The sequence below is a fragment of the Lactuca serriola genome, chromosome 4, assembly GCF_051521515.1.
Source record: "Lactuca serriola cultivar US96UC23 chromosome 4, Lser_US96UC23_V15, whole genome shotgun sequence".
Classification (NCBI taxonomy): Eukaryota; Viridiplantae; Streptophyta; class Magnoliopsida; order Asterales; family Asteraceae; genus Lactuca; species Lactuca serriola.
Genome location: NC_136411.1, coordinates 243,491,414 through 243,504,580, shown reverse-complemented (window position 1 = coordinate 243,504,580; position 13,167 = coordinate 243,491,414). Strand labels below are relative to the sequence as shown.

The 13,167-nt window shown below is 35.2% G+C and overlaps 3 protein-coding genes across 6 annotated transcripts; 2 read left to right on the top strand and 1 right to left on the bottom strand.

Annotated features, from left to right (window-relative positions):
• Nucleotides 1-797: 797 nt before the first annotated feature.
• LOC145096891 (Vacuolar import/degradation, Vid27-related protein) lies at nucleotides 798-3,127 on the top strand. Its single transcript, XM_079034275.1, has 2 exons — nucleotides 798-2,596; nucleotides 2,700-3,127. The coding sequence occupies exons 1-2, from the start codon at nucleotides 998-1,000 to the stop codon at nucleotides 2,988-2,990; spliced, it is 1,890 nt and encodes a 629-aa protein (XP_078890401.1). The 5' UTR covers nucleotides 798-997; the 3' UTR covers nucleotides 2,991-3,127.
• A 128-nt stretch (nucleotides 3,128-3,255) lies between these two features.
• Nucleotides 3,256-5,234, top strand: LHCA5 (photosystem I light harvesting complex protein 5). The gene is made up of 6 exons (XM_079034276.1): nucleotides 3,256-3,495; nucleotides 3,597-3,729; nucleotides 4,102-4,214; nucleotides 4,316-4,420; nucleotides 4,754-4,842; nucleotides 4,937-5,234. Exons 1-6 carry the CDS (start codon nucleotides 3,296-3,298, stop codon nucleotides 5,077-5,079), a joined length of 783 nt encoding a protein of 260 aa, XP_078890402.1. The 5' UTR covers nucleotides 3,256-3,295; the 3' UTR covers nucleotides 5,080-5,234.
• A 2,965-nt stretch (nucleotides 5,235-8,199) lies between these two features.
• On the bottom strand, nucleotides 8,200-12,134 carry LOC145096890 (protein WEAK CHLOROPLAST MOVEMENT UNDER BLUE LIGHT 1-like). Of its 4 annotated transcripts, none has more exons than XM_079034273.1 (4): nucleotides 11,877-12,133; nucleotides 11,679-11,788; nucleotides 10,487-10,982; nucleotides 8,200-10,133 (listed from the first exon to the last, which is right to left on the bottom strand). In XM_079034273.1, the coding sequence occupies exons 3-4, from the start codon at nucleotides 10,964-10,966 to the stop codon at nucleotides 8,388-8,390; spliced, it is 2,226 nt and encodes a 741-aa protein (XP_078890399.1). In that variant the 5' UTR covers nucleotides 10,967-10,982; nucleotides 11,679-11,788; nucleotides 11,877-12,133; the 3' UTR covers nucleotides 8,200-8,387. The 4 variants fall into 4 exon arrangements, with proteins under 4 accessions (XP_078890399.1, XP_078890398.1, XP_078890397.1 ...); XM_079034272.1 differs by having other exon boundaries at nucleotides 11,679-11,803; nucleotides 11,891-12,133; XM_079034271.1 differs by having other exon boundaries at nucleotides 11,891-12,133.
• Nucleotides 12,135-13,167: the final 1,033 nt, after the last annotated feature.

Genomic DNA, 13,167 nt, shown 5'->3' with positions numbered 1-13,167 from the left:
AAAAAACTTGAATTGTTTGAGTGAAAATATGAAGATGGTGAAGTGTGATAAAATATGAGAAATAGTGATATTTATGTAAGGTAAAAATGGATGATTTTTTCTGATTTTTTTTTTTTGAAAAAACGGCCATATTTAACCCTCGAATGTTCACGTTTACAAACTCAATACACTCTCTCTCATTGGTGAATGCTAGCTGAGTTACCAAGTCGACCTCGACATGCCGATGGGTTGGCACGGTGTGCGCCGAGTTATCCAAACTCCATGCCGTCTAACCTTATAATTTAAAAGAATGAAATGATGAGAATAATTATTTGATAATTATAACTGAAAATGTATGGTTATTTAAAGAAAAATTAATGTAATGATTAGAGGGTAATTAATGTAATGATTAGAGGGTATGGTAAAAATTAAAATGGATATGGATACCTTTAACCCATTTCTTTTGAACCTAATAAATACACTTTAGAGTAAATTACACGAATGGTCCCTATGGTTTGGGATAATTTGTGTGTTTAGTCAATAACTTATATTTTTAACTTGGAAGGTCTCCACTATTTGTTTTTGTTACGCGTTTAGTTCTTATTGGTTGTTTTTGTTACGCGTTTGGTCTTTGTCTTATCTAAAAAGATTATTATTTAAATAGAAAAAAATAGAGATAGGTAAGGGATTCGTGTAATTTACTCTAAACTTTAAAAATAAATAATGATTATGTGTTTTTTTGTTGTTTTTTTTTAAATATAGATAAAAAAAGGATTTTCTCTTATTTAAAAATTAATATATAATGGTTCCATTTGAAAATAGTTTGTGAGTGGTGGGCAACTACCGAAACCCTAATTTTGAAGCAGTCATCAGTCATTTCAAAATTTCAATTTGCGCGCCTCTTCACCTCCACCTACCGACGCTCCTCTCCTGCCTTTCCCCACTACTATTCACTCAGATCTCACTGCAGCTTCGTTAACAAACCCTAACACCCAAATCAATTTCAAAGAAACTCGAAATGGGTGCCGCAGAAAGCCGGGATTTGGAAATCTCCGACTCTGAATCCGAGGAAGAAGAACAACAGTCTGAAGAAGAAGAAGAAAATTACGAAGACGTCAAAGACCACCATTCACCCTCCAAAACCCCAACGAAGACACCCTCGTCTGTTGACGAAATTGATGCAAAGTTGAAAGCCCTAAAACTGAAATACCAATCTAAGAACCAAGCCCTGAAGAATGCCGTTAAGCTTTACATTCATACCGGTGGAAACACTGCTCAGTCGAAATGGGTCGTCGCCGATAAAATCAGTTCATACTCTTTCGTTAAAACGACTATGGAAGAAGACGGAGACGATGAAGAGGGAGATGAAGATCTATATTGGTTTTTGAAAGTCGGGTCAAAAGTTCGGTCTCCTGTTGATCAACAGTTGCAACTGAAGCCGATAATGGATCAGCGACGTATAGATTTTGTCTCAAATGGTGTTTATGCTATGAAGTTTTTCAGCATCGAGGATTACAAGGTCTTCATCGACCAATACGAGAAGTGTTTGTTTGAAAACACTTACGGATTTGAATGTAATGATGAAAACAAAGCTAAAGTTTACGGAAAAGATTTCGTATCATGGGCAAATCCTGAAGCTGCTGATGATTCCATGTGGGAGGATGCTGAAGACAGTTTCTCCAAAAGCCCTGCTTTCAAAACTCCAGTCAGAGCAAACCATGACCTAAGAGAAGAGTTCGAGGAGGCTGCAAAAGGGGGAAGCATAAAAAGCCTAGCATTAGGAGCCTTAGACAACAGTTTTCTGGTAAGTGATTCCGGTATTCAAGTCGTCAAAAATTACAGCCATGGCATCCATGGAAAAGGGGTTTATGTCAATTTCGACAGCTCCATGAAAGGTCACACCGAATCCGCACCTAGAAAAGCCCTTCTAATGAAAGCCGAAACAAACATGTTATTAATGAGTCCAATGAGATCTGGGAAGCCACACACCAATGGTCTCCACCAATTCGATATAGAAACAGGAAAAGTAGTAACCGAATGGAAATTTGCAAAAGATGGAACTGATATCACCATGAGAGACGTAACAAACGACAGCAAAGGAGCTCAAATGGACCCTTCTGGATCAACTTTCTTAGGTCTGGATGATAATCGTCTTTGCAGATGGGACATGCGAGATCGACATGGAATAGTTCAAAACCTCGTGGACACAAATACCCCTGTCTTGAACTGGACACAAGGGCATCAATTCTCTAGAGGCACAAACTTCCAGTGCTTTGCAACAACTGGTGATGGATCCATTGTTGTTGGATCTGTTGATGGAAAGATAAGATTGTATTCCATCACTTCCATGAGACAAGCAAAAACTGCTTTTCCTGGACTTGGAGCACCGATCACTCATGTTGATGTTACTTACGATGGGAAGTGGATTTTGGGAACAACTGATACGTATTTGATCCTCATTTGCACTTTATTTACTGATAAAGATGGGAAATCAAAGACAGGTTTTTCAGGGCGTATGGGAAATAATATTTCAGCTCCAAGACTTTTGAAATTGAATCCTCTTGATTCTCATAGAGCTGGTGTCAACAATAACTTCCGTGGGGCCCAATTCTCTTGGGTATGTTTCAATTTCACCTATGTTCATAGATTGTTGTATTGTATAATGTATAATGTATATATGTTTTGTGTTGATTATGGGTATTTTGGTAAATTTGACATAGGTGACTGAAGATGGGAAGCAAGAACGTCATCTGGTTGCTACTGTGGGAAAGTTCAGTGTGATATGGAATTTTCAAAAAGTGAAAGATGGGTCCCACGAATGCTACAAAAACCAGATGGGATTGAAGAGCTGTTATTGCTACAAGATTGTCCCTAAAGATGACTCCATTGTTGATAGTCGTTTCATGCATGAAAAGTTTGCAGTTACTGATTCACCTGAAGCTCCTCTTGTTGTTGCTACTCCAATGAAAGTTAGCTCTTTCAGCATATCTAGCAGACTTTCTTATGCTTAATCAAAAGATAATTCTAGTTTGTTTTTGTTTACATTAAAAAAAAAGGAACTTTCTTGATTATTGTTGTAATGATTAAGGAGAATCTTAAGTACTTACTAGTTGTTGTTTATTGATGAAGGTGTTTGTTGGTGTGTTTATTTTGATTATTTTGAATGTTTATGAATGAATGGCTGAAAAGGGTTTTTGGATAAGTTGTGAGTTTCCATCACATGTTTGGATATTAGTGGGGCCCAAAGAAACCCTAATTGGTTTTCTATGCTTCACATTTGAACTTTTCAAGGGTTGTTTTTGATAAGGAGAAAGAGATGAGTGTTTCAATTGGGAGAAGCTTAGCATGTTCTTGTTCTTCATCTTCTTTTGTAAACTACAGTAGTACAAACAGAAGAGCATTTGGTACAAGTGGTAGATGCTATAGGAGTTCAAGATTCTTGAAAACAACCATTAAAGCTCAACAAAGACCTACATGGCTTCCTGGGCTTGACCCTCCACCCTATCTTGATGGAACGTGAGCCTTACGAATTACAATACAACATTTGATGATACTATTGAATCTTGAAATCTTTATTACATTATTTTTTTATTTTATATTTTTATTATTATGTAAAGTCTTGTGGGAGATTTTGGGTTTGACCCACTTGGACTTGGAGAGGACCCGAAGAGCTTGAAGTGGTATGTGCAAGCTGAGCTGGTTCATTCCCGATTCGCCATGGCTGGAGTTGCTGGAATTCTTTTTACTGATGTGAGTTCCTTTTTTGTATAGGGTCACACAGTGTTAGAGTTTCGGTTCCAAGATATATCAGACTTTTATGTTGTGTTAGTGATTTAACAAATTGACCATCTTTTCCCCATAAACACAAAATGACCAACTATCATGAAATTCCTACAAACCGTGAAATTTAGATAAAAGGATGCAAAATGACATCATTTCACAAAAGAATGAACAACTTTGCAATATAATAACAAAATACGATTTTGTTTACATATTCTAAGGTTACGTTTTTATGGTGGAGATCATTCATAAAACAATTTTACAATTCTCGATTGAACCCATTTTTGTAAATTTTGTGATTATCCCTTATAAATAGTTTTCATGTTTTTTTTTTGGTTGTAGTTGCTTCGGGTAACAGGGATAAGTGACTTACCAGTGTGGTATGAAGCGGGTGCCACCAAGTTCAGTTTTGCGAGTACTAGAACACTGTTCATTGTTCAATTACTTTTAATGGGGTAACTTAATTTAAAACTCGATTTTATTTTATCTTGTATTGATCTTAAAAGTTAAAATCATCTGATTTCTGATTTTGGAACTGAATTTGGAGTTTTGACAGGTTTGCTGAGACAAAAAGGTACATGGATTTCACTAATCCAGGGTCTCAAGCTAAAGAAGGCTCGTTTTTTGGTTTAGAAGCTGCCCTAGAAGGTTTAGAACCAGGGTATAATATAACTCTATAACCATTACTAAAATGACATTTGTCAGCTGTTTTGAAATGAAAATTTGCATAACCTATTTTCATGTATGTAGCCCTCAACAATAAATCTGTTGAAAAATTATCATTTTTTTTAATTAAAATAAAGTTTTATTTATCTAAGAAACTTTAAAAAAATGTTATAAGGTTTTAACGAGATTTTATTATTTTATGGACAATCAAACGTGATCATAAAATGATATGACTTGTTACATTATTATATAATCTTTCTATTTCTTTTATAATTTCATTTCAATTCCATTCGATCAAATTCACAGTTTATGCATATGTATGCAACAGATATCCTGGTGGGCCATTGCTAAATCCTCTAGGCCTTGCTAAAGATATTAAAAATGCTCATGAGTGGAAGCTTAAGGAGATAAAAAATGGTGCCAGTTTTTTTTTTTTTTTTTTTTTTTAATCTTTAAATTTGGATTATTTCAAGGTTTTTTGGACTAATTTAATTAATGTTTAAACTTTTAGGGAGGCTTGCAATGGTGGCAATGCTAGGAATAATCGTGCAGGCTAACGTGACCCATGTGGGGCCCATCGACAATCTTGTTAAGCACCTATCCAACCCATGGCATCAAACCATTATTCAAACTCTTTCGGGATCTGGTTCTTGACAATATTGTAGTTAAAAAATAAGTTAGGACCAAATGCATAAATTATCTCAAATCATAGGGACCATTCGTGTAATTTACTCTTTTTTATAAAATGTTAAAAAGGCAATCGACAAAAACCACCCCATAAATATAAAGTTTCAAAAGTTAAACCCCAAGTCCTTTTAGTGTTTCAAATATTTATCATCAGTGATCGCCATTCATTCGGTTTAAAAACTGGAGATAGGTTAATATCCGTTTGTCTGTTACAAAAACATTATATATAATTTGTTTTGTTATAACAGGTTCAAAATTCATTGTGAATATTTTTGATCGCTCAAAAGGTCAATAATTGAAATTGTTTTCGAATTATTAAACATTAAAAAGCTTATTATCTATATTTTTTTGAAAATATTATTAATCAAATAATGAGTTTTTATCGACAATCCAAACAACACCTAGAATGAATGTGCATAGTTTTCTCAATGTACATAACCCTTTTCTGTATAAAACATCATTCTAACATCTAATTAAATTTACCTGGTTTTCAACAAATTAAGTGGGTGTTTGGCAAATGAGCTTATTACCTTATTATCGGTTCTATACCGCTATAAGGTATAATTTTTTTTTTTGGATAAAAACAACTTATAGTGGTGATAAATCACTAATAAATCATTTTTTCATAAGTTAACTCCCTCTAACTTATTAGCTTATAAACTAATATGCTAATAAGTTATAATCTAATAAACCATAAGTTTTTTTTTTTGTCAAATACCCCCTAAATAAAGCTAATGTGATAAAATGGCAACCAAGGATATTCAATTTGCTATTTAGATCACTTACCTTTTAGTTATATTCCGTACATCACTAAACTATTTTTTTAGTTCTCATTGTACTATTGAAATAGATTTCAGCATGTATAGAATCCTCCATGACAACCATTGTGGGTTTAAATAATTACAAACTTTGTTCAGTTAGATCTAACTAACATTAACATTGCATCCATTATGACATCCGATATGACAAAATTACTAATTAAAATGCATGTTAATGGTGTAACAAGAACACTGAAAAAAAGTTTAATGACCAATTGAATACAATTAAATGATAGGTGACCTAAAAAATATGAACGGGTCGAACCATAATCCACATACATCTCCTTAATGAGAATAGGATGATGATCTTCTCACTACTTGTCGTGTTCCATCCCAGAGTGCCACTAACTTCAATGGTTTTTCTAGTCTTTCAAGAACATAAAATCAACATTTTTCGATCATCATGAGGCAAAGATATTCAACCCTTTTGAACATCGATGAAGGTTGCTTATGTTGTGAAATTGCTGGTTGTAGTAAAGGACATGCCATTGCATATATTGTGTACTTATTTGTTTCAACCATCATCTCTGTCAAGTTTTCAATTCTTTTCAAACTATTTAATCTTGCATCTCTATATGCATCGATGAATATAATTATGAAGATTTGCTTCAAGGTTATGTTTTAAGAACTCATTAGAATAAAATATAACACTTTTGAGTAATTCACACATTTTAAATACTTGAAAAGACTTACTTAAACACAAAGAAGCTATAGAAGCAAGTCTATGACCAAATACACACATCAAAAATTTATAGTGCTAGTTAATTTGTGAGTTAAATTGAACAACTTGCACATAGGCTAGCTTGTGGAGTGCGATTGCTCGTTGGTAATGTCTCCCTTTCACCCACAATTTCAATTTTGGAAATGTTTATGTGGGCTGATTCCATGCATTTTTAAAGGACCGAATAAGAAGTTATGAAATCATTTATCATGACAACTTGGTGGGTTTTAAGTTATTTGGATCGAATAACTTAAAAATGAAACTATTTTTGACGCTATTGAAATTCTGGTTTGGATGGTTTGTTAGTAGGAACACAAACTTACAGTCAACTAAGTGAGTTGGTTACAAAATTCAGTTTTAGCCCTTCATGTGTAATTGCTTCACTTTTATAGCATTTTGGTAGTGTTTTTATAAAATTCAACGCTAAAAGAAAAAGAAGAAAATTAACTCATCTTTTTTGTCATTTAATCACAAACAGAATGTGATGCAGAGTATATCACAAGCTTAACAGAGTCCTTTATGTATAAATAAGAGAAAGACAAAAAATAAAAAACAAAAAACAAAATAAAAAACACACAACTTCAAACAAACATGACTTCTAATCCGCTAAATTTTTTGAAATCTACCTTTTATTAACAAAAAGCTCACACCACAAAGCTCCTCAAAAAGCCTACTCTTATTTTTGTCAAGAGATGCCAACGTGGGGACGTGGCAACGTATTTTACATTCGAATAAAAAATATCAAAAACAATTAATAATTATATTTCATTGTCAAACTATAATAACCAACCTCAATTGAAATTTTGAAAAGTATACAATATTTTTTTCATTGTCTTTTTATATTTCAAATATTTTGAATTATTCCCATATCAATCCAACCACGTTAAAACCTAATTATTCAGAAGACTATTTTACTTAATATCATAAAACGCTATTAAAATGGTAATATTCGATCTTATGTTTATTTTTTAAGATATTCTTAGTAACATGTAATATAGTCAAAATTTCACAGATGGTCCTTAAGCTTTTTGTTTGTCTTTAAAATAGTTCTTATGAAGTACTTTTTGCATGGATGGTTTCTACGGAGCAAACATTGCACACAAATATTCCTTATGACTAACTTTGTTAACAAATTTTGTTATGTGTTTGTGAAATGACGAAAATACCTTTTGTTTTTAATTTTTTAATTCCTTATATAAAAAACAAAATATACTCAAGAAAATATACATACATTCAAGAGCACACACCAACTGTCACCGCCTACTATTTGTGTGTAAAGTTTGCTCTTTAGTCTCTATCTATGAAAAATAATAATAATAATAATAAAAGGTTTCATAATGACTATTTTAAAGACAAGCGAAAAAAAATTAAATACGATCCGTGAAATTTTGTCTATAACATGATCTTTTGATAACGATGGTTAAAACTTGTTTGTTTTAAAATTGCAAATTGCAATGCCATATTAGCATTTGATACGTTTCACGTTATATATTTATTTAAATTGATAGTTTTGTTAGCTACTTTTATAGAAGTGAACACTGACCAATATAGAAGTGAACAATACACAACTCAAACCCCAATCTTATTATGTCCCTCCCTCATCACCCTTTCATACAAATGAATCACAATCATAATAAAAAAAAAAAAAAAAAAAAAACACAATTACAATCACTCAAAACCAACATTATATGTTTACATGTATACAATCAACGCCTTAAACACCACCCACTTAGCTCTTAACCTCTCTTATTCCTTCTCAACAACATAAATATCCTTGGAAAAAACGACCTCTTCTTCTTCTTCATCAAACCCCTCACCTCCGGTGATGATTCCGTCGTATTCCCGCCGCTTTCCGGCAATACCGTCTTCATTCCGGCTGCCACATTCCGGGGTGGCAAAGGGCTCCCGGGTCCCACACTTTTCACCTCTTCAAAACTCCCTCTCGCTCCCGCTCCCGATTTCCGCCTTTCCTCGTGTTCCGACCTCCACTTTCTCAATTCCTGTTCCGCCCCCAACTTCCCTTCTTTTGCCTTTTCCGCTTTCCGTAATGATGCCTCGAGAGCTCCCTTTCTTTCCGCCAATTCCAACTTCACTTCCTCAAGTTTCCTCAAACTTTCTGATTCCGACTCTTTCGCGATTCCAATCCGGGAGATCGCTTCCGCAACCCTTGCGTTCGCCTCTTCCTCCGCTTCATGTGCTTTCTTACTCAACTCGTAATACTCCTCCAACGAAACCGTAACTCCGGAATCCGTGATTCCAGCCCCGGAATCACTCCCTTTTAGCGCAGCAATCGCTGCCAACGCCAACCTCTCGGAAGCTTTCGCCGCCTCGATCTCTTTACGGGCGGCAACTAACCGGCTCGCCATCGTCCGTTCTCCGGCCTTCACTTGCTCCACCGTTTCCTTCACTTTCTTCAACTCCTCCCGAGCTTCCGCCGCCAGTGATTTCGCTAAATCCGCCTCTTCCGCCGCCACTTGGAGTTGTTTCGGAAGCTCCACCATCTTCTCCCGAGCCTCCTTCTCTTTCGCCTGAACCCGAGCAATTTCCAATTTCGTCCGGTTTAATTCCGATTCAAGAGACGAAACCACCACCGCCGCCATCCCTTCCCGCTGCTTCACCGCGGTAAGTGCCGCCCGTTCTCTCTCGAGCTCCGATTTAAGCGACCCCGCCGCCGTTTTCAAAAACGCGATTTCTTCTTTTGCTTTCGAAATCTTCTCCTTCGCCGCTTCCAAATCCTTCTTCGCCAATTCCATTCCAACCCCGGAATCATTACTCCCATTACTCTCCAATTTCGATTCCATATAAACCGCCAATTCCGTTTTCAATCCATCTAATTTCAATTTCAAATCTTTATTCGAACCGATTTGTTCGTTGACTTTTCTAATTTCATCTTCCGCCTTTTTCAATTCCCGTTCCCAATTCAACGAATCTTGTTCTTTCGCCATCACAGCTCCAATCCGGTGTTCTTCGGCTTCCAAATGGGCGGCATGAGTCGATTCCAGAGTTTCTTTCGCCATCATGAGTTCAATGGTCAAATTCTCAACCTTCTTCTCGACTTCCTTGGCGGCAGCCGCCGCCGCCCGGGCTCGTTTTCCGGCGACATCCTTTTCCGCCACCAGTAAATCGTAGTCTTTACGGAGGGAATCGAGGTCGTTTTTTACGGTTTCGAGGTCGGAAACCGCCGCTGCGTGGCGGGCTTGGGCGACTTGGAGCTGTGCCTTGGCAGCAACACTGGAATCATCGGTGATTCCTTGTTCCATTTCTTGGACTCTTAGTTTTACTAATTCGGAATCTTGTTTGGCTTGATGTTCTTCAGTTTGGGCTCTTTCTAGGTTTAGTTTTAGCTCTTCTATGAGTCTTTTTGTGGTGTTTAGCTCTTTTAAGGTTTGTAGTTTAGCTTCTTCTGCTGATTCGGATTTTTTTTTGAATAATGGGATTTCTTCGTTTGCTTTCTCGAGTTCTTGTTCGATATACTTGCGTTTCTACAAGAAATAGCATCATATTATAACATTACACTTTAAACTTTTTTCTTATTAAAGGACTAAACTTGGAAAATCTACCCATTTATGAGAGTGAAAATTTGCTATAATTAAATAGATTTTTCAAAATACAATTTTCTATTAGGAAGAGTGAAAGTAGAATGCTATAATAACAAACAACAAATCAATGGAACTACATTGCCATTTCTTGCATTCAACTCATTTTTAAGGCAAAGTGATTTGATTGGCTAGTGGCAATTTTAAAGACGTTGGATGTATACAAGTCAAAAGTCATTGACCAAAGAGAATATCTTTTTAAAACATGAAAAAAAGATGTTGAAGAAGATAATAAATACCTCAACAGTCTGAACTTTATGGGCTTTCCAGTCAACAATGCCACCAAATTTGGAAACAGCTTCTTTAACAGATTCAAAAGGTGCAGCTGTGTCAATATCACCTACTTTTGGGCCCATGTTCTTGACTTCTTTAACAATATTATCATTGGACACAACTAAAGGATCTCCATTTTCTCCTTTTGCAAGTAATACAGATGATTCTGGATTATTTGGTTTTTCTGCAGATGTTTCTGATGGAACTGCTGCTTCTTGAGCAAGAGATTCGCCCATGGGACTATCTTTTTCTGTTGGGAAATCATCAGGTTTTGATTCTGTAGGGGTAGAAAGATTATCAATGGAGGTTTCTTGTTCAGTTTCAGGTTCATCAGATGTATTCTTTAAGGGTATTGAGGCATCTGAAACGGGTTTATCATTTGGTAAATTTGTACTACTTTCACCATTTGTAGTTGAACCCTCTTCAACAGCTTTTATATCATCCATTCCAGAAAAGTCAGATCTGAAATTTCAATAATCAGGTAATATAGCTTCTATCAATGTCTGGGGTAGCATTGTAAAATGACAAATGAAACCATGTTGGTGAATAACAACAAAAAGAATATATGATACAATTCAAGGTAAGAGATCAAAAAGGGCATCAAAAAATTGTAGTGATGACAATGGACATGTAGGTACTATTAGTAATTTGCATGGGAAATCTTGAATGAAATTCTTTTTGCAACCTTCACGAGGTGGAGCCAGATGAAGTACATCAAGAAGATTCAACTACTTCATTTACTTTCACATTACCTTCCAAAGTACAAAACCTTTCTCAATCATCAATCTTCCTACTCCACCTTTTTTTTGTTAAAATTAGCAATATAGTAGGAATATCATATAAGGAAAAAGTTAATCGGCCAACAGTAAAATCCAGTGAGCATCTGAATATCCTTGCATCGAGGCCTATTTGTAAAGGGGACAAGGGTTTAGCGATTTGAATACTGTTTAAACGCGAAGGCGATTGGCAAACTGGATTATTGGAATGACTCGAATGTTCATAATTTATAAGCAATCATCTCTATAATTAACTCCGAACATAATACATCGAGCTAAGAAACTAATTCAGAACTTAAAAAGGCAACAATCAAACAACGAATAATTCCAAATCTAATAGTTTCAAATCAAAGAGATAGAGAAAGATGTGTAGACGGCATACCAGTAAACCCTCGGAGTCAAATCCAGGGGCTTAATATAAACTTATATCCTGATATTAGCCCCAATAACTCGATTGACTCCAATAAATCAACGATTATAGCGTCAAACTCACTGTAAAGAGAAAACCTAAATCAACATGATGATTAATTACTGTAAAAGAGATTGAACAAAAAGTAAAAGTGAATTTGAAGGAACATACACGGTGGAGCCTACCTCACAACGGATTTTCTTTTTGTTTTAATTAATCAGCCTCTTTTGCTTCAATCAGTAGCTCCTCCGTATGACGATTGATGAAGCTTCTAAGAATTCAAAATTCAATGGATAATCGAATACAAGATTACGAGTGTCTGCAGATGTGTATGCGTTGATGAAGGCGACATACATAATCCGAGAGGCATGAGAGCTGTCTTTTTTAATTTTGTAATGGATATTTAGTTAAAAGAAAAAAGAAGTCGTATTATAAATTTTGGATGGTGGAGAGCAATCAGCTGCTTTTTCTTCATATTATGTGGAAAAGTCGCCGCCACACACCTAATTCCCACGCGGACACTCTGACTCCGAGTCTGACTTGCTGTTATTTTTGGACTTTTCGTAGGTTTGTGTATCTCGTTTTATTCGATCAAATCTGAAAAATGAGGTGAGTATGTATTTTATAAAAGTTTTTTTCATAAAATTTAACATTTTAACCATGAAAATCAAAGTTTTGTAGAATCACTATGGGATCCGCAGAGAACCCATTTACCCTCTGCGGAAATAGGAATATCATTGAGGAATTAAGTGATAGGGTTAATATTGTAAATTCACTAAAAAAATAACCCGTTCCTTACTTCTTTCGCTGTGGAAACATAAACCGGGTTTCATTAGGGGGAGGTTGCTGCGGAAGACGAAAACGAAATTGGGAAGACGAGATTGTTGCATCGCCGGACCAATGATCGAACAAAAGAGAAACGGTGAGACGATCCCGGAAAGTGCAAAAATTACACAATGATGTCTTATCCGGTGGGTATGGAATTCATGTAAGTGTTATCCTCGTTTTGAAATTCTATGAAATCATAATTAGCATTAGTAACGTCAATTTTTTATTTTAAAAATGTGTTATTGAATCAATATTATCTTGAGAATTATATTATGTAGGGTGTATGGTATTTTAATAGATCAGAAAAAGTTTGAAAATCGCGACTCTGCCATTGTTACCCGAAGAACAATTCCTCAAAGGTGTGGTCTTGAAGAACAGATCCACAAAGGCCTCTGCGGATTTTTAATTTTTTTTTTACGATTTTGAATTTGTTGTAAATGTGATTGGGATTGTGTTAATAAACAATGTTGTAGGTGTGATTGGGATTGGGTAAATGTGATTATGATTTTTTATAACTATTTAAAATAACAATTTACTTTAATAAATTTAGGTTAATTAGCTTAGTTTAGGTTAAAATTTATAACTATTTAAAATAACAATGTACTTTGCTAATTGATGAAATTTATGTTTTAAA